General features: G+C 35.7%; 1 protein-coding gene across 21 annotated transcripts in view; it reads right to left on the bottom strand.

Moving 5' to 3' along the window:
* The window catches only part of R3HDM1 (R3H domain containing 1), a 163,114-nt gene that overhangs the window by 68,865 nt on the left and 72,371 nt on the right, over positions 1 to 21,878 (bottom strand). For 13 of the 21 annotated variants that reach the window (XM_027561810.1, XM_027561873.1, XM_027561815.1 and 10 more), the window contains exons 4-7: positions 9,779 to 9,820; positions 9,241 to 9,330; positions 5,232 to 5,346; positions 4,141 to 4,219 (exon numbers count right to left, since the gene is read on the bottom strand). In XM_027561810.1, coding sequence (XP_027417611.1) covers positions 4,141 to 4,219; positions 5,232 to 5,346; positions 9,241 to 9,330; positions 9,779 to 9,820 — 326 coding nt within the window. Of the gene's footprint in view, positions 1 to 4,140; positions 4,220 to 5,231; positions 5,347 to 9,240; positions 9,331 to 9,778; positions 9,821 to 21,878 lie in introns of those variants that run through there. The other 8 variants (XM_027561880.1, XM_027561906.1, XM_027561919.1 and 5 more) reach the window with 2 other exon arrangements.

A 21,878-nucleotide genomic window follows, 5' to 3' on the forward strand; every position in this document is an offset into this window, starting at 1 on the left:
TCTATTATTACCTGGACTACATACTATTAAATTAAGTTCCCCTACTTAGTTTACTAAATTTTTAGTTAGCAAAAAGTAAAACTTGTTAGAAAAATAGCCTTTCTAAGTTCTCAAGATTTACACTTCCTGCCTTGTATCTGCTACAGCTTAGTCCAAGTTTCCAAATTTTCAAATCTGTCATCAAGGTTAGATATCTTGATAATGGCCATAAGTCAAAAATTAATAATCCTTTACAGAATCATTACATACAGTACTCAAACTAACAGATCCATAAATTAATTTTCATATGGCATAGGTTTATTAGCACATGAACTTATAGGCACACATAGAACTTGTCATTGTATAATCTTTAAAAGAAACCAATACATGCTATCTGTTATTAAAGAAATATATAAGAAAAACAAAGATCTCAATCAAATTGACCAATAAACTACCTGAAGTTAAAATGAAGGGACAATAATCTTTTTGTTATTAGTGTTCTAGTCATTATACCAGAACTGACTTTTGAGAAAGTATGTGCTGGTACACAAGTGGCAAATAAAAGAAGAAAACAAGAATGCTTGCTTTGACCATCCCCTTCCCAGTGTTCTATATGAACGGGGTCAAATATCTGCAACAGGCAAGAAGTATGATGATTTAAACATTACCTCTAATAAAAGTAAACTCAGAAAATATTTCAAGCACAGAACAATTGCATGATGTTCCCCAGAACAAAACTGCTTACTTAAAAACATATACTCTTAGAATTGATCCATGGGGCTGCTCCCCTCCATTAGTGACACCGTTGCCTGTACTGTCCATATTTCTTCAGTATATTGTAGAATTTACAGAAAATGGTTATAAAATCAATACAAAAACACGTATAAAAACCACGTCAGTGAGTGTAATCTCTATCTTGGGCAACTGCAGGTTCCTGGGTTCTAATCTAGTAATGACTATTTATTACAATTTTTGAAAGTATTTCTTAAAACAGGAATTACAGATAAACGGTTATTTAATACCTGAAGTTAAGTTTATTCATTGGGATGAGAACAAGATTTAAGGACCTGAAGAAACATTTTGAAATAAAATGTAGACTAGATTTTAGTATGATTCAAAATAAATCTGCTTAACATCTAGAATGCTCTGAAGTTCTAGTGGAAATCTGCCAGACTTATTACTAATTTTGTGCCACCTATGTCTGGCAATTAATAGTGTGTTTCATTGAGAGAACACAGAGCCATCAGGCAAATCGTTTTTCTCACAAAATTTAACATTAGCTACAACTATGTAAACCACACTGACATTAGTATTTACTCATTAGCCATTATATGAATGGTTCTGTTACATATTTTTATGAATAAAAATGCAAACACTGAAGGATTAATGTTCTGATACATGCTGCATGACATGGATGACCCTTGAAAATATTATGTTAAGTGAATGAAGCCAATCACAAGAGACCACATACATATGATTTCATTCATATGATGATACCCAAAAAAGGGAAATCTGTAGAGACAAGCTAGATTAGGGTTCAGGGCATAAGGAGGTGAGAGCAAAATGGTTAAGGATTTCTTTTGGAGGTTGATGAAAAGGCTCATAAATTGACTGTAATGATGGTAGCATGAAATCTGTGAATATACTAAAAATCATTAAGTCGTACACTTCAAAAACACATATGCAGATAACGTAAAAACTTTTGCATTTGTAGAGGAAAACAGAAAACTGCACAAAAGAAGAATATTTTAGAATTTCTTCTGAACCTGTTATGGGTTCAGAAGAAAGAAAAATCCTACCTGTTTAGGATCCTATCTTTCTTTACACAAACTAGCTATGTATTTTCTACCTTGCCCTTAACCTACTGAGTTCTCATTTCCACCAGTCTACAGCAAATGAAATGCCTTGTTAAAGTAGCCAACAACTTCCTAGTTCCTTAATCTAATGGGTTGCTTCATTTTACCTTTAATGAAACTGTTGCCCTTTGGCTGATTTCTAAGACAAATGTTCTCATGATTCTTCTGCAATCTTTAGGACCCAGTGTCTCTTACTTATCCTCTACCTTTAAGATAGTTGTTTTTCCATAGAGTTTCATCCTTGTCATTTATTGCATCTTGCTGGCCAAACTCACAAAGCAAGGGTCACCTCTACTGATGACTCCTAATCTGTAAGAGCATCCAGGCTCATTTACTTGAAAATCAGAGCTATACACTTCATCTTGCCACAGCGTTTCATCAGACACCTCAAACTATATTTATTTATAACAGAACACGCCTTACTTCATTCAGGCTTGTCCTTATTACTTCCCCTGTTAATGGGATTAACCATCAGTCCAGCTGGAAACCTAACAGCTGTTCTAACAAACCACTACTCTTCCATATCCAAATAATCACCAAGTCCTGCCACGGGATTAATTCTTCAACATCTTCCGAATAAGCCCTTTCCTCTCTGTTCTTCTCTATGTTCTCCTACCCACGCTCCCTGCTCATGATTCTCGGCCCCTCACTGATGAAGTAATCTTCCTAAAATGCACATCTCATTCTGGTATTACCCTATTCAAAATTCTGTCATGACTTCTCCACAGAGCATGCCCTACTCAGTATTTCTCAAATGGTGCACTACCACAACTCAGCGAAGATGATTTTTAATTGTTCATCATATCCCCGGCTTCCCATCAGCACTTCTTGCTCAGTAACCACCCCAGCGTGTTGGTACTGATCTAGGTTGAGGACAACTGAAGAGTCTGTCTTCATACCTTACCAACAACCTCCCCATCACTTTCTGGAATTACTTGCTACATGCCTTCCTGCCAGAGCCAGTGTGCAATCTTGTCTGCCTGGGTATACCACCTCCCTCTCACACTGCTGTGGCCTAGAAATGCTCTTGTCCCTCTCAGGTTCTCATGCTCCCATTTAAAGCACTGTGAATTCAAAATTCAGCTCAGGCATTATCTTTTCAGTGCAGCCTTTCCAGATCCTCTCAGAGGTGGGATCCCATCACTGTGCTTTTATAGCACCCTGAAAAACTTCTTTTACATTTATTCTATTTTAATTATATATCATGGAGTTTTCTTTTTTCCCTAGCACATAGAAAGTGAATATTTTAGGGTCGGAGATTATATTTTGCTCACTTTTATATCTACAATGTTTAGCACAATGCTTAGCACATGATAGATACCCAACGAATACCTGTTCAATGGATTAATTTCAGTTGGGACCACTGAGGAATCAACTTGAACTGAAAAAAAGTCATGCAGAGTTGACTGACTTCACACTTACACTTCCTACTATAAGGAGACTATTTTCCATTTTAGTGGTTCTCCATTTGGGATTAAAGTTAAATGTGAAATAGAACATCAAGATGGTACTGAAACAATAAATCCTGAATGAAATTAAAGGTGTATCTTGAAGCAAGACATGAGATAAGCCTCAGCAATACTGAAGAGACTTGTTCATGTTTTTTTATAACATGTGCCGATCCAATGAACTAAAAATTTCACAAATTTTAACTACCATTCTGGGGAGCTAACATCTAGAGGAGGGGTTCTTAACCTTCGAAGCTTCTAGTCCAAGAATGGGTTGGTCAGATATTTTGTGAATAAACCTTTTTCTGGGAAGAATGCCTCAATGGGATCGATGACCTGTCAAAAAGTTAAAATCTATTTATCTAGTACCCTGGCAAAACAAAGGATTTCACAATTGGTTAGTGACTCAAACAAGCACCTTAAAAATCTTTGGGTTGGAGGTTCATAAGCTAAGCAAGAAGAAACAAAAATTCTGTATTCAGTTAAGTCCAGAAACTTGTTATAAGTGAATATACTGAGTAATTTGGCTGAGTGCTTTATCATGAGGTATATTTCTCTCATATTTCATGATTAATGATAACTCTTTAATCTCAGTTAAGACCCAGAATATCTTAATGATTCATTTCCCAAAATTCCTACAAAGAGTATGAATTATCTTTATATCATGATATATATAATGCAAAAAAGGTATTTACACATGTGTATATAGAGGCCAGCAACATCTTAGCCCTAAGAAACTGAAATGTTTCTGGTGTACTTCAAATATTCTAATCTTATTCTAACTCAGTAATGAAAACATATATAACAAAATTATGGTACTCTAGAAGCAATGTAAACCTTATAAATTTAATTTTTACCTGGGATTGTTTTTTAATGTATTTACTAAAAATTCATGTAGATCTATGCCAGTTGAATCAGTGTATTCTTGACTGGAATCTAAAAAACAACAACACAAAAACCCAGTATAAAGTTGTTTGAAACAAATTCCTTTCCCTTCACACATGATGCATAGCAAATAAAATGAGATGCCCCACAATGAAAACTGACGAAGTAGGAAAATGGAATTTATGATGAATTCAGATGACCACAATTTTGCTACTCCTATATAATGAACATGGATTTATGTAACTGCATGTTTATATACCTTCTTAAAAAGAAAATTTCTCTCATATGTGCCACTTTAATTTACTCTGAATTCTTACAGATCCTTTTATATACTCACCACAATTCTATTTAAAAATGCCTCATTTAACAACAACAACAAAAAACTGATTCAGACAGCAAACTGAGTCTGCTTAGTTCAGTTGCAAATATAAGGAGTTAGTAATTTGGAGATATGCAGGAACTTTAGCTCTGAAAGAGTACCATAAAAAATTTGCTTTCAAAAAAAATTTTTTTTTTTTTTTTTACAAATATTCACATTTATTTCTTCTCCTTAAATGTAATATCCTTATGCTGTTTATAAAACTGGTCAACATAACCATGTCTATAAATGTAAAAAGCATTTTTATAGGCTTGTAATGATATGATATAGTCCTTTAACATTCACTCTGAAAGATAAACATCTTGGGTTTCCAAGAATATTCTTACTGCATACTAAACATTTTGGCATTAGTTCTTTGTATTGTAAGGAATTAAAAATACATCTTTTTAATGGAATCAGTATTTAAATTATAGTGATTCCATTATTTTGATACAAAAGACAGACCAATAAATGATCATGAGTTATCTTCCTTGGTGACTTTGACATGAGGTGCAGTTTTTTGGCTAAATTATCTGATGTTTAGAACTGTGTCATGCCATTTTGCCCAGAACTATATCATCCCTTCAGTCTGTTCTGGATTCCTTTTATTAGAAATATACTATATAAAAATTATTCAAGGGGTAAAGGGTGGATTAATGGTGAAATAAAACCTTTGTTTAAAAAATACAGAAATAAATTGCAAACCTCTTGATAACATTTTTCTGGGCAACTTATCACTGGCTTTTTCTTTTTCTGCTTCATCTTTTGGGGGCTTCTCCTCTTTTTCAAATGATTGTGTTAACTGGATCTGAATTTTCTCCTGTTGGAAGGTAAAATCAGTTATTAAGTGAAAATATAAAAGTGATTCAGTTAATACCCCACATTTGTATTGCTGATTAACAAAACTGCATGGAGGAAAAAAAAGGTTTTTATTTTATCCAACCAGATTCTTCAAGTAAGAAAATACAGTAGCTTTACCATGTTAATCAAACTCTTGATAAAAAAAAGTTAAAATTAATTTTTTGAGCTGAATATATCAATTGAAACATATCCATTGAAAATATCAATTAAAAATTATCTTAGAGAAAATAAATGTTTTTTATAATAGTTTCAATGAATCTACTTAAAACCCTTGGAGGATCAGAAGAAAGGTCTTTTTAACCTATTTTTGCAATGGAGATACCACATCAAACAAAAGTATGATAATTTTCATCAATCATGACAATAGGAACATATGAGTGTCAGGTTAACACTTACCAAAAACTAATTTTCTTAAGTATCCACTTTAAATTCATATTCCTTCATTTTCTTATCATATAAAACTGTAAGTAAAAACTTCAAAACCAAATCCCAACTTTGATTATTTCCTGTTTGAGTCTACTATCACTGTTCCTCCTCTAAGTGCCACAAAGTTGTTTTAGAAAGATTTCAGACAAGATTGTTTCCCTTAGTGATATGTAACATTTACTTGTAAAGTAACCATTGTCTACGACTGAAAAGGAGAACTAATTTTACATTTTTAAAACAATGTCATGACATGCAATTTCAGAACAGAAAGGAATTACTAGAAATACAGCTGAAATAGGTTAAAAATCACAACGCTTTGATTATTCACGCAAAGTTATTAAGACAGACAGACAAACTTCCAGAACATTTCTACTAAAGATAAAGGTGTAGCCTATCTAGATGTAGGCTAAGTTGCTGTATACAGTTGTTCTTTAGTGATGGGAAATATTAGTAAATGACTTCGCTTTTCTGGGTGACGGTTGGTGGTGGCAGTAGGTACAGTAAGTCAATACTGAAAGGATATAAATTTCAAGATTCTGAAACTTGCAGCCACCATGATTTCTATTAAACATTTTTCTCCCCATATATATATATATATATATATATTTAAAATAGTATTTTGCAGAAGAGTTTCAGATCTAATACATATACATATATATGTATATATATATCCCTCCCCATTGGGTTTCTGACTGCTATTTTTATCTTTTCTCAGTTCTGATTCCTATTTCATCTTAGTTCAAAGTTGTGCTCAGAATATAGGACAAAAGTGAGGTACTGGCAAATTCCACTAAAATGACAAAACATCTGCTTTATGCCCTCCTTTGTCTTATTTACCAAATCTCATGCGTTAATCAACTTCATGTATTCGTCAGTCATTTTTCTCATTATGACTCACTTTCTAGTCTACTTTCCTTATATTTTTAACTTAAAAATGAATCCCAGAATTGTTTCAGAAGTAGAATATTTAGAAGTTTCCCTAACTTATAACTTCTATCCTGTTACTCAAGGATAATCTATGAAATCAATGTTGGAAGAAAAGATTCCACATTTAGACAGATATTAAACTATTTTATCAAGGTGAACTGTATTTAAAAATCTAGCAGATATAATGTATCTAGGCTTGTCTTCAGTTGGTACTGAGGCCTTGTTTTCAGTAGCAAATAAACAAGACATATTTTAATTTTAAAAGCCTAAGCCCTTATACATAAACTCTCTTGACTACAAATAACTGAAATGATAGCACTATCTCCATGGGCAGCCATAATTTCTTTACTCTTCACTCTGTCACTGACATCAGTTATTGAGGTCATTTCCTTCTCATAAGCTCTCATCAGACTCGAGTGACATCTCTTTTTTAATTGCCTCTCAACCTTTCAAATAATGAGTTTTATTCCAGATTAATTCCTCAAAAATCACATTCTGAATCAAGCGTTATTAGCTGGAAAGTGTCTGCTGTCAAGGATTAGATGCTAGTACATTTTATGAGAAATAATTTGTTTTTCAATTCCCATTTAGGTGCAATTTAGTTAACTCAACGCTTGGAAAAAGACTTTCTATTAAAAAGAGTATCTTTTGTTCAGAGAAGGTAATAATAGGTTGTTATCGCAAAAGAAAAATTTAACTGTATCCAAGAAAAATTGAGAAATAATATATTATGTGGAACAACTGAATTTTGGTATAACCAGCTTATTCATTATCCATATGCTGCAAGTCAGCTTTTTTGAATAATATATACATCAGTATACAACATATTCTCCTTGTACTAATTTATTTCTTACATAAATTTTCACTAGACAAATTTATGTAGTACTATAAGAACCCCCACCTCCCTTCTACCTCCTATAATAATTTTCAGATAGGTGAAATGTACCACATCAAACCAAAGATCATGTTTGTTACAGTTTTTCTCAAAAAGAAGACACTTTTTCTGGATTAACAGTCTTATGAATGTCCGACTCTTCTCATTTCCTCAATCTCCTTGGACAAGTTATTCTATGGGGCTGATGGTGTAACATTTTGGTCAACAAAATGAAGAAATTAATTTTCAAAAAAACCCCATTACACTGCCTACTGCTCAACCCTGAACAGGTATATTTGTTACTCTGACATGTACAAAAGAACTTGTAAAACTGCTTTTTAAAACTTTTTAAAACACAATTGTATTGAATTTTTTTCAGAGTGTATAAATAACTCTTCAGCCTCATCAACAAGCATGCAAAAGCCAAGTTAACATCTGAAAATGTTCTCCAGGCAATCGTTCTTAGTAAAATATTTTGAGCATATTTCTATTTTTTTGGAAGTTTATTTTTTATTGCTTAAAAATATCTGTTTTTATAGAATACATACAACTATCTTCTATTTATGTAAGATTTTAAATATAAATCAAAAGTAAATTTTGATCTCTATGTTCCTTGACACTTTGTCAATAATCTATTAAAAAATCTTCTTATATAAAATAAAAGCACATAGTGCTTTTTAAAAACATAACACATTCTAAACATGTGACAACTACCTTCAGTATTTATAGATATGTTTGATGGCATCGTCTTCTACATCAAGGCAAAGCATCAACAGTCTCTGCTTGAATCAACAAACATACAACTGGCATTAAAAAAAAGGGGGTATACAATCTGTCATAGCTCTTTTTTCTCTTTCTCCTTTATTCAATCATCTCTCTTAACCAAAATATTGCCTCAATTCTTTGGAAACTAATTGTTAGGATACAGGGGGACTTCGGGTTATTTAAACTCTTAAAGCAGAACAAGCCACAAACAGCCAAAGTTGTCACACTAATAAACATCGTTAAGGGGGTCCGAAAATAATTATATGTAAATGTACAAGTGTAACATAAGACAAAGATCAATCTGTAGCTAAGATTAATAGAAAAGTAAAGTCATAGCATTAAAAAAATATATAAAAAGCAAAAAACCAAACTATTTGTTGAGCCTCAGTAGTTCTATACTTTATAAACAATGGAATAAGAAATATTAGACAACTATTAGAGCCAAGCTATTATGAAGACTGGCTTCACCATGCATTCAGGTTAAGCATAATGATACATATCAAGCAGAAGTCTTGGGTAGTCTCCACTTCATACTCGAGGTGTTTGACAAATTTTTAAAAGCCAAAATCAAAAGGGAAAATTTCCTCGCAATTACATTAACTGGAAGTACTACTGAAATATAACTTTTCCATAATAACTTAAAATTCCCCTGAAGCCATATTCTCAGTTAACTATAAGCCTTAGACTTACTGGTAGTTTACTCAGTAAAAACATATACAACACATGTACATGCACATACAACTTTTATTTAACGTTATGAAAAAATATTCTCCAGGAAGCAGGCTTTTCCATTGTATCTGTGAATAATAATTGCTTTGCTTTGTTTATTGTTTTGGTGTTTTGGTTTTTTTTTTTTTTTACCTGGTTCTCCTGTGATATCTCTGCTGTAGGGGGTGGTGGAGATTCTTCACACACTGCAAGGCTCCGAACTAGCTTTAACTTTGAGCTTGACTGAAGAAAAGTATTTAAAATTAACGCTACATTTCATAATCTAGGGCTAGAGTTTAAATTTCTTTATAATAGTTTCTGCTGTGTATAGATGTAGGTGAAATGTGCAAGTTAAATATATCATTAAATACCATTAAAACTCTTTGTTATGAGGGAAAACAATAACTGCAGTTTTAAAAATAATAGCAATAGCAAGAATGGGAGTAACTTCAATCTCAAAACCCAAAGAATGATGAGAGCCATTTTCTCTACAGATAAAGAACCATTAAAGATATAAAAGCAATGCACAAAAGCGACTAGGCAAGACAAAAACCCCAAATAAAACAAAATAAGCTTTCTGCCCCAAACGAAATGTGACAAAACTAAACTGAATGCAGCGCTGTATGAAAACAAAGATTCATCAAGCATGAGGCAAGGCCCTTGGCATGCCAGCACAAAATATTTACTATACCTTAGACCTTTTTCCTGTCTGTCCAAATGACTGCAATGGCCGCTGAATACACAAGAAAGATTTGCATTAAATTTCATACTGAAACAGAAAAATTGTTTCTTAGTTCATAATCCTAAGCCACAGAGAAACTAACTGCACAGAGAACGGAAAATGAGGAAATCAGAGCTGGTTTCAAGTAAAGAAATATTGATTCCTCCCAAAAGCACACTTATAGAAGATTTTCTAAAATCCTTCTGTGAGTTGGCCATGTTCTTTAAATGAGCAAACAGCCATAATTTGTGTGTTGATTGAGCTAAACTGAATTATAAGGTAATGTCTTAGTAGCAAAATAAAATACACATTGTTTGTATTCTGTAACATATTACACTTTAGTGAAAGTTGGGGGGGGGTACCCACAAGAAACCTTGAGGAATTTTAAGTAGCTGTGCCTAGCAAAGTTCCAAACTTATGATACTGAAGACAATGTTTCAAATGCTCATTGAATCAGAGTACCACCACTTCTCTACTGAGCCTTTTTAGCACTGTACTTCACCGTGCTAAAAGCCAAAATCAAAAGGGCAAATTTCATCACAATTACATTAACTGGAAGTACTACTTAAATACAACTCTTCCATAATAACTTAAAAATTCCCCTGAAGCCATATTTTCGGTTAACTATATGATCTCTAAGTTTTTCCAGAGAGAAATCACTGCACCAAGCCTTAGACTTATTGGTAGTCTTGGTTGTACTTCACAGTACAACCCCAGTTTATCAGTCGGAATCCTATTTGTTTGGTCAAGGGTAAGAGAATGAAGTAGAAATGAAGAAAAGTGAGCAAAGTTCCAATATGCATGTTCAGCTTAACCATCAGATCATCAATCACACAATTGGGGAACCCGCTCGGGTGAGTGGCTCTGGTCTGTGATACCAGGCTTTGGCCTGAGAAAACAGCTGAAGGGCTTGTGAACTGGACTCTGGAAGATTTTCTTTGCTTCCATCTCCTTCTAATCTACCTCTCTAACCCCAAACCCAAACGGTACAAGGCTTACGTATCTATCACTTAAACTCATTAAAACCAAGGAGCCAGTTTGATACCAGTCATAAAACAACATCTTTAATACCTAGATTAGTATGCTTCACATATGAAAAAAAAGCCACCATTTCATTCCAGAATCCAAAAAGGCCTTCCTTGTAGAACCAACAGAAACAATAATCTATAGCACCAGTGTGGTCTGTCTCCCATTTTGAAGTCAAAGTACTTGAAATAAGAAGCACTGTACTCTTGGGATTTTGACCCTGGATTTATTCAACAGTAAAAATCAGCAGTACCAACAACAAAAGAAAAACGGAAGAAAAAAAATAGAAATGACTTTGTTTCTTCAAGAGAAGAAATGGTACGGAGGCACGCACAAATGCACACGACAGCACTGGCTGAGAGAACTCCATGTTGGTTCTGTCTTCTGTTTACTCACTTCTTTAATTTATTCAAGAGGGTTTCTGTTACCACTACATATGGACTTAAAAGAGGCTATGTTACATAAAGTAAGGGTTTACAGAAAAAAACAGGAGAAAAATAAATAGATGAATATGAGCAAAATACACATGACTAAATAAGCTCTAAGGAAAACAATTTATGATTTATTTCAGTCTTCTGATTTAATCCCTTACAGTTCTAAACTAAGTATCAATGGCACATCACTTTCTCTTAAAATTTTATTTTTTAATGAAAAAAATCATTAACTGGCAAGTAAAAACTGCATTCATATGCTGGACTGGATTCAAATTTCTAGTTTTGCTTATGAGTAGATGATACTAGTCAAGTTATGTCAGTTTACTTCCCTTGTATAAAAGTTCACACTACTTGTATTAATTCTCAAAGTTCTTGAAAAAGTTCAGTAAAATGATAGATTTAAAAAATGAGGGACTTCCCTGGTGGTCTAGTGGTTAGGACTCCGCTCCCAATGCAGGGGACCCAGTTTGATCGCTGGTCAGGGAACTAAATTGCACATGCTGCAAGTAAGACCTGGTGCAACCAAATAAATATAAAAAAATATTTTCAAAAAAGAAAAAAGAAAAGGGCTCTGGGGAGGTTGTACACTGTCCCTATAGTAATGGTTTAGAATTTTCATAGATTTACACATGCTTTAACCGTCTCCGTTTTAACTCATAAGAGTTCTTTGATGAAGGAAGATTAAACCACAGAGACGTAAAATTATCTCAATGTGACTTAACATGTTCTAAGTTCCTGCTACATGCCAGACTCTGTGCCACATAGTAGGCTTATAAAGATGAATAAGACACAGATGTTGGTCTCAAGAGCCTTACAGTCCAGGATCAGTGTTACTAAACAGTCAAACAGAACCTAAGATCTTCAGAATCTTAGTCCCGTGCACTTTATATCACACCTATAAACAAAACCTTCTTGTGAGTCAAATACTATTTGTGATTGATAGAATTCTCAAGATAGCCTTCTAACATTGCCCTCCTCTGGCAAATTAATGAAATGCTAATCTAAATAAGGTTGTGAAAGAATTTTGCATATGTAATTAAAGTACCAAGTCAGTTGCTCTTAAGATAGAGATAATTCAGCTGGGTCTCACCCAAACAAGCAAGCCCTTTAAAATTTCTTTGGTTGGGAGGGAGGCGGCAGGTCAGATTCAAAGGGTGAGAAGGACCTGACACTGCACTGCTGGCTTTGAAGACAGAGGGGACAGAAGAGGGCTACAGGCAGCTTCCCGGGGCACAGAGTGGCCTGTGGCCAAAAGTCAGCCAGGAAACACGGACCTCAGACCTCCAGCTGCCAAACACTAAGGCGCTGCTGTTGTTGGTATGAGTGTGAACACAAACTCTTCTCCAGAGTCTTCAGATTAAGGGCCCCCAGCCTGGCCAACACCTCTGCTTTTAGCCTTGAGAAACCCTAAGCAGAGAACTCAGTTGAGCTCAACTGAACTCCCAACTTACATAACTATGAGTTGACAACTGGACATTGTTTTAATCCTCTAAGTTTGTGGTGGTATGTTATGCAGCAATAGAAAGCTACTACATAAGTAAAGCATAAACTGCCAAAGTGGCATTATTCAATAAAAATCACTTATTTCATATCAAATGATAAAAGATCCTAATTACATAATAAATACCAGAAAATCTGCCACACACATACATGCAAACACAACAGAGAAAAGAAGTTTGGTTTTAAATAAGAATGAATTATTTCTAAAGTGGATTTTATTATTTAAAGCATGTCTTTCACTTTTCCACCCCCATTCCGCTCCACCCCTCCACCCTCCAAGTGGCCTACATATATTTGCATATTTTAGCTCAGCCCAAGCCAAGCCTCCTTCTCAATTTTTTTTTTTTTTACTGTGGAGAAGTACATATAAAATTTACCATTTTAATCATTTTTAAGTGTGCAGTTCAGTTTAAATATATTCAAAATGTTGTCACCATCCACACACTGCATATCTGTAACTCTTTTCATCTTGTAGCCATTAAACATTACTCCCCATCTTCTCTCATTCTAACCCCTGGTGACTACCATTCTACTTTCCGTCTCTGATTTTGAATCAAAGTACCTCATGTTAGTGGAATCACAAAGTGCTTATCTTTTAATGACTGACATTTCAGTTAGTATAATAAGCCCTGAGTTTATCCATGTTGCAGCATATCACATAATTTCTTTCTTTTTTAAGGCTACATGTTATTCCATTGTATGCATATTCCATATTTTGCTTATCTCTTTATCTCAAGATAAATGCATTTGGCTTGACTCCATGTTTAACTATTGTGACTAATGCTGCTATGAACACGGGTGTACAAATATCTCTTCAAGATTCTGCTTTCAATTCTTCTGGTGTATATCCTGAAGTGTAATTGCTGGATCACACACTAACTCCATTTTCAATTTTTTTAAGAACTGCCATTCTGTTTCCCATAATGTCTGTATCATTTTAAATTCCCAACAACAGTGTACAAGAGTTCTAATTTTCCCACATCCTTGCCAACACTTGTTTTTCTACTTTTTGATAGTAGCCCTCCTAATGGTATAACATAGTATCTCATATTTCTGATCTGCATTTCCATAGTGATTAGTGATGCTAAGTATCTATTCATGTACTTACTGGCCATTTGTATAACTTCTTTAAAAATGTGTATATTTAAATCCTTTCTCCATTTTTGAATTGGGTTGTTTGGGGTTTTGTTGTTGTGTTTTAGGAGTTCTCTATATATTATGGTTATAATATCTTCTCAGACAAATGATTTGCAAATATTTTCTCTTAGTCTATGGATTGTCTTTTTACTCTATTTATAGTCTTTTGCTGTAAAAAATTTTTAATTCTCATTAAGTCCAAATTGCCAGCTTGTGGTGTGACAGCCAGGAAATCACTGCCAAATTCAATGTTGTAAAGCTTTTGTCCTATGTTTCCCCCCACCTCTTCTTAAGAGATTGTGATTTTTTTTTTCCAATTTGGTACTCTGATTAGAAAAAGAACAATGTGAATCATGCTTCATTATGCTAATCAAGAGTACCAAATTTTGATACTGATTAGAGTAAGAACATGAGATCAGTAAGAATAAACACTGAATTATTACTAAAATACTGTGATACAGCTTTACATTGATTGTACATAGAGAAAAAATAACACTGGAGTTAAGGCAATAACCACATGTGCAAACCAAATACATTACCCTGACATAGTCTTCAGTAAAAAGCTTTTTCCTTAGGTGATGGTTAATATTGTTGTATGTGGGTCAGTCTTCTCTTGAAGGATTAGGTTTGAATGGCTTCATTAAAAAGATCCCTCTTACTGGCCCACAATGGTCAGAAGTCGTCTTTGATGATCTCCTCTCATGTCATTTGAAACTACTGGGTCCAGAGTCTTCTGATACATTTGACTGAACATCTCTTCTATTGGGTCGGGCAAAAAGTTCCTTACGGCATTTCTATAACATACGCATAAACCTAAACCAACTTTCTGGCCAACCCAATACATGTTACATGATCAATATCACTTCAAGGGACCATAATCCTGACCAGCATGAAGTCGTCTGTGCCAGCATCTTTCACAGAATAGTACAACCTCTCAGCAAACAAAGTTGGGTGGCTCGGGGCAAACTGCAAGATGGTCTTCAGAACACTTTCGACACTTCTGGAGAACTCATGGTTGATATACTGCTTAATAAAGCTCCGTTAGCCATCCTGGAATGTCTCCACAACAGCTTTCAGCTAAAGAAAGCTTCTTGTGGCATGAATCAAGATAAAGTAAGATTCACATGTCCCGAGTCTTCACCCCTTACCAGCTTGATAAAGACACTGAGCATCTTCCTGAACCAACTGGTGGTTTATTTGTGTGTGTGTGTGTGTGGGGGGGGGGGGGGTGGGGTGGGGGCGGGGGGGGGGGCAGAGAAACACTTTACTTAACCCTTTCAAATCCAACCAACTTAAGATCAATCTGGTGTCTTATCTGGCTCTCATCAGTGAAGTCTCAAAAAATTAAAAGCAAGTCCCACTCCAAGGGTGGCCCTTTGGAGTGTCCTCATTTCAGCAAATGTTGAAACTTATACAAGACTCAAAAAGTCTGAGTTCACTGTAAAATGCACTAAACACAGATGCTAGTTTTAGGGGAGTTGGGCCCAAACAAGGTTGGGAAAGATCATGAATGGGGCAGCATGGTGCTCCAGAAGTACACAAAGGTAGAAGGCTAGGGTTGAGTCCTGCCTGTGCCACTGGATCTCCAGGTGACACTGGCAATTCATTGAAATAAGCTTCTGAAAAACGGGTTTGTGGGGCTCAATTTTGAGTTGCGACTCTTGAGTTCTATGACTCTAATGCCAAAATGGCTGGTCATAACCTTGAGCTCCTCTAGCCAATTCAGGATCCTTTTTGGAAGAAACGTCATCAGAGGGCATTGTTCCTCTGGGTATTTCTTCCTCAGGTTCATGAAGGATGGTGGCGGTAAAGGTAACTTTCACAAAGGTGTGCAGTTTTCAAATGGAAACGCAGCCACCCTGAGGCCATCAATAAACACTTTTGCCCTAGACCTGAGCACTGACTTTTTTCTTAGAAATACCATTCTCTCTCTGGTAAAAGTGAGCTGTTCCAGCAACTTTCCTCCCACTCTGTGGGGACAAGATCACCATGTCTTCTCTGCAATGTAGGTTTTTGCTGTGGGCATCACACAGGGCCTGTGATCCTGGAAGATGCCAAGGGGCAGGGTATATGGCTTCACTAATCATTTGATAGGAGTAGCTTCCACAGCTTAACAGTTGTTTTCTTGTATCAGTGCTGTTCAACGTACTGCCCACAGACCTGTAAATGGGTAATACTGGCATCACCTGGAAGCTTGCTGAGATGCAGAATCTTGGCAGTCTCACCCCATACCTTCTTCAGTCTCTTTTGTGGTTTTGCAGTCTTCAGCCTTTGCCCTTCTTAAAGTTGTTGACTTTATAAATGGGTCCAGCAGCTCTGGCGCTATGGTCCCTTTCCTCTTGGGTGTGCAGTTTATAACAGGCATCTTGGGCAGCGGAATGTCTTAGAGGCAGGCCTGGGGACTAAGAAAGCTCTCTTGGCTGGCCCCTTTGGTGTTATGTCTAAGAAGTCATCACCAAAACCAAGTCACGAAGCCTTCTTCCAGTGTTTTCTTCTAAGAATTTTAGAGTTTTACAGCTCTTAGAGGTCTTTGATTCATTTTGTGTTAATTTCTATATATGGTCTTAGGTAAGAGTCCAAGCTCATTCTTTTGCCTGTGGACATCTAGTTTTCCCAGCACCATTTAAAAAAAGACTATCCTTTCTTCATTGCCTTAGCACTCCTATCAAGAATCATCCAATTATATATCCAAGAATTTATTTCTGGGCTCTCTAGTCTATTCCACTGGTTTATATGTCTGTCTTTATGCCAGCACCAGACTGCTTTGATTACTGTAGCTGTGTAGTAAGTTTTGAAGTCATGAACTGACCCCTCCAGTTTTGTTCTTTTTCAAGAATGTTTTGACTATTCCAGGTCCTTTGAAGTCCCACATGAATTTTAGAATGGGATTTTCTATTTTTGCAAAAATGACATTTGATTTTGATGGGAATTGCACTAATCTGTAGATCACTTTGGGCAGTATTAACATTTTAACAATACTGATGTCTCCAATTCAAGACAATGAATATACTTCAATTTAATTATGTCATCTGTAATTTCTTTCAGCATTGTTTTGTAGTTTTCACTAAACAAATCTTTCACCCCCTTGATTAAGTTAATTCCTAAGTATTTTATTCTGTTTAATCCTTCTGCATATCGAACTGCTTTTGCAATTTCCTTTTCAGATTGTTCACTGTTTATATATAAAAATCCAACTGATTTTTGTGTGCTGACTTTGTGTTCTGCTACTTTACTTGAATTCATTTATAGGAATAGTGTGTGTGTGGCAACAGAAACACTGCTAATCAAAAACTCTTTGCATAATTATTTGGGACCACACCAACAATTCAGAACTCCATAGCAATTATGTGGGAAAGTGAACTTCTTGAGATTAATGTGACAGACTGCTTGAATTAACTCTAAATAATTCTTAACAAAGTAGTCATAAAAATTCTTAAAAGATTATAGTCCCTAATAAAACTGAATAAAAAACACAATCAACACTGTCATACAAGTGAAATTATTTATACAAGAAGTGGTCAAAGAGCTTTCTATTAATTAAGATAATATCTGCTTGGAAACATTCAAGGAGATGTCTAATGTCTGCTGGCCTCTCTCCAGCTTGATGATATTATTGTTATTATTATCATGGCTTATGAAGCTTTATTGAAGAAAAAATCAATTACTAGCAGAGCTATTAGTTGATTACTCATCCACTGACAACTGGCATCATTTATTGAGTGCTATATTAAACACTGTATTCAAAGACAGATTAACTAACAGCACCAAGACTCCTAACAATATATACATAAAAATTACAAAATGTTTGAGACCCTGTTTTAGAATACAAAGGGTGTTTGACTTCCAATTTCCACTCTCTGTAGAACAAGACCAGGTCATTCCTTTATTGACATGGATAAAATACATCACATTTTCTGTACTGCTGCTGCTATAAATTCAACACCAATTCTCCAGCACATCAGTTATGAACATGAAGCATATCATGTAACCTCAAACCTCTAACAGGGGACGGTTTAAACAAGGATGGATACTGCTAGAATAATGCTGCTTCCTTTGATGCGACAACTCAGCATCCATCTCCCTCCCCCTCAGATGATTCTTCAGCATGATAAAGCAGAGTGAGGAATGGTTTCAGTCTCATAACCAAGTTAGAATGAAGAAACTGGCCACATAATACACATGCTCCATTAAAAAAAAAAAAAAAAAGGCACCTTGGGCAACTGTCCTCTTGTACTTTACAGTTTCCAGAACCATTTATTCTCTGAAGATAGAACTTAAGTCTTCTCAAGTGAGCACATGAATGAATGGATGGAGGTAAACAAAAAATAAAATGAAAAAAGATGAGGCCTGACAGGAGAGCACCCAGATAAGAAAATCAAAAAAGGTACAATAATTTAAAGTTTATTCCAGCTATGGTGAAGGTTATTCTAACTTTAAGGTAGCATCACATGGCACAGTCTGAGTCCATTCCCGAGATACTCAGTAGTGCTTATCTCTGTTTTATAGATGCGTGCAATCTCTGGCACCAGGGAATCATCTAAGTTTGGATCACATATCAGTGAACAAATGGATAAAAGAACAGTTTATATAAATAATATCTTTAACAAATAGTAGAAAATCATAAGAGTTCTTTATATTAATTTTATACTATGACATCCCTTCATTCAAAAATTAGTTTTCCTCAATAAAATACTAAAAGGATGGTCAGGAAATTAAGATTTGGAAACAGATGAAAAGTTTGCTTTCTTAAGAAAACATTTCCATTTTCCTAAGTCACTTTTAATCAGCACATACATGTAAATTTGAGTAAAAATAATAGTTGCTGTTTAAAATGAAACCTTCAGGAAGTATCTTAGAGGTAGAAAAAGAAGATGAAATGTCTACTAGTATCTTAGAAAAAAAGGCATTTCGTAATAGGTAACTCCATATTAAGAGGTAACTATATAAAACAGATTTTTTTTTTAACAAGACACTATTCCCTTTTCATTCTTAAAAGAGTTGACTTATTTATATTAAAACAAAAAAATTTTTCTAATTTTGTCTACTTCCATTCCTAATTTCCATTACTTAAATCTCTGTGTACATTATTTCGACTGTAAACCCCTTGCCAGATACCTTGCATAGAGGCATCTTGAACCTCAAAATCTCCAAGCAGAGTAAATATATCCACGTAAAAGTAAAATCTTAATAAACATTTGAATAAACAAGGAATACAGCATTTCAGTGGATTAACATAAAACGGACTCTCGTATTCTCTTTGTTCCTCTTCCCAGTCTTTATACTCACCATGCTATATGGAACGTGATATGAGAGACCAAGCCCACTTTTCCTTATTACACTATTTCCTTGCCATGGAATATGTTTTCAGCAAGTGTTTGCGGACTGCATGAAATTCTCCTGCAGTATGAACCACTGAGCCATGACTCAATAGTAGTCATCAGAACGTTTTTGTGTTTACCACCAAGAGCAACACAAGAGACATGGCAGAAAATGTAATACAAGCACACCTCGTTTCACTGTGCTTGGCAGATACTGTGCTTTTACAAATTGAAGGTTTGTTGCAACCCTGCTTCAAGTAGCACCATTTTTCCAACAGCGTTTGCTCTCTTTGTATCTGTCATGTTTTGGCAATTATCATAATTATTCAAACTTTGTCATTACTATTTTGTTTGTCATGGTGATCTGTCATCAGTGACCTCTGATGTTACCACTGCAATTATTTTGGGGTGCCTCAAACCACACCCTCGTAAGATGGCAAGCTTAACCAATAAATGTGGTGTGTGTTCTGACTGCTCTGCCAACTAGACAGTCATTTCCAGTTTCTCCCTCTCCCCAGGGACCCCTATTCCCTGAAACACAACGATGTTGAAATCAGGCCAGTTAATAATCCTACATCTAAGTCTTCAAGGGGAGAAGGCAATGGCACCCCACTCCAGTACTCTTGCCTGGAAAATCCCATGGACAGAGGAGCCTGGTAGGCTGCAGTCCATGGGGTCGCGAAGAGTTGGACACGACTGAGCGACTTCACTTTCACTTTTCACTTTCATGCATTGGAGAAGGAAATGGCAACCCACTCCAGTGTTCTTGCCTGGAGAATCCCAGGGACGAGGGAGCCTGCTGGGCTGCCATCTATGGGGTCGCACAGAGTCGGACATGACTGAAGAGACTTAGCAGCAGCAGCAGCAAGTCTTCAAGAGAAGGTAAGAGTCACATCTTTCTCAGTTTAAATTGAAAGCTAGAAATTAAGCATAGTGAGGAAGGTATGCTGAAAGCTGAGACAGGCTGAAAGCTAGGCCTGTTTGCCAAACAATTAGTCAAGTTGTGAGTACAAAGGAAAAGTTCTTAAAGGAAATTAAAAGTGTTACACCAGGGGAAAACATGAACGATAAGAAAGTGAAACTTCCTTACTGCTGATATGGAGAAAGTTTTAGTGGTCTGGATAGAAAATCAAACCAGCAACAACATTCCCTTAAGCCAAAGCCTAATTTAGAGCAAAGCCCCAACTCTCTTCAGTTCTATGAAGGTGGAGTGAGGTGAGGAAGATGTAGAAGTTTAAAGCCAGCAGAAGTTGGTTCACAGATTTTAAGGAAAGAAGCCATCTCCACAGCATAAAAATGCAAGGTGAAATACCAAGTGCTCATGTAGAAGCTGCAGCAAGTTAGCCAGATCTAACAGCCTTCTATTGGAAAAAGATGCCATCTAGGACTCCCATAGCTAGGGAGGTGAAGTCAATGACTGGCTTCAAAGCTTCAAAGAACAGGCTGATTTTCTTATTAGGGATTAACGCAGCTGGTGACTTTAAGTTGAAGTCAGTGGTCATTTACCACTCTGAAAATCCTATGGCCCTTAAGAATTTTATTAAACCTATTTTGCCTGTGCTCTATCAATGGAACAACAAAGCCTAGATGACAGCACATTTATTTACAACATGCATAACTGAATATTTTAAGTGCATTGTTGAGACCTACTGCTCAGAAAAAGGATTCCTTTCAGAATACTACTGCTCATTGACAATACACCTGGTCACCAAGAGCTCTGATGGAGATGTACAACTAGATTCATATTGTTTTTATGCCTGTTAACAACACAACATCATTCTGCAGCCCATGGATCAATAAGTAATTTCAGCTTTCAAGTTCTTTCAATTTCTTAAGTCTTATTACTTAAGAAATACATTCTGTAAGGCTATAGCTACCACAGATAGTGATTCTTCTGATGAATGTGGGCAAAGCCCAAAAAGCCTCTGGAAAGATTCACCATTCTAGATGCCACTGGTGATTCATGGGAAGAGGTCAGAATAGTAACATTAATATGAGTTTGGAAGAATTTGATTCCAACCCTCATGGATGACTTTAAGGGGTTCAAGACTTCAGTGGAGGAAGTAGCTGCATATGGAGTGGAAACAGAAAGAGAACTAGAATTAGAAGTGGGGCCTGGGGACTTTCCTGATGGTCCAGTGGTTAAGAATCTGCCTTGCAATGCAGGGGACATGGGTTCAATCCCTGGTTGGGGAACTAATATCCCAGCCACAGGTAACTAGGCCCATGTGCCAGAACTACTGAATCCACACACCACAACTAGAGAGAAGCCTATGCAGCTCAACAAAGATCCTGCATGCCACTAAACCTGACACAGCCAAAAATAAATAGACAAACATTAAAAAAAAAAAAGAGAGAGAGAGACAATGAAAAACACTATCCTTAAAAACAAAAAAAAAGTAGGGCCTGAAGATGTAGCTGAATTGTTGCAATCTCGCTATAAACCTTTAACAGATGAGGAGTTGCTTCCTGTGCCTACTGAGCAAAGTGGTTTCTTGAGATGGCATCTACTCCTAGTAAAGATGCTGTGAACATTACTGAAATGACAACGGATTTAGAATATTACATAAACTTCACTGAGGAAGCATCAACAAAGTCTGAGAGGACTGACTCCAATTTTGAAAGAAGTTCTACTGAAGGTAAAATACATCATTG

The sequence above is a fragment of the Bos indicus x Bos taurus genome, chromosome 2 (assembly GCF_003369695.1).
Source record: "Bos indicus x Bos taurus breed Angus x Brahman F1 hybrid chromosome 2, Bos_hybrid_MaternalHap_v2.0, whole genome shotgun sequence".
Classification (NCBI taxonomy): domain Eukaryota; kingdom Metazoa; phylum Chordata; class Mammalia; order Artiodactyla; family Bovidae; genus Bos; species Bos indicus x Bos taurus.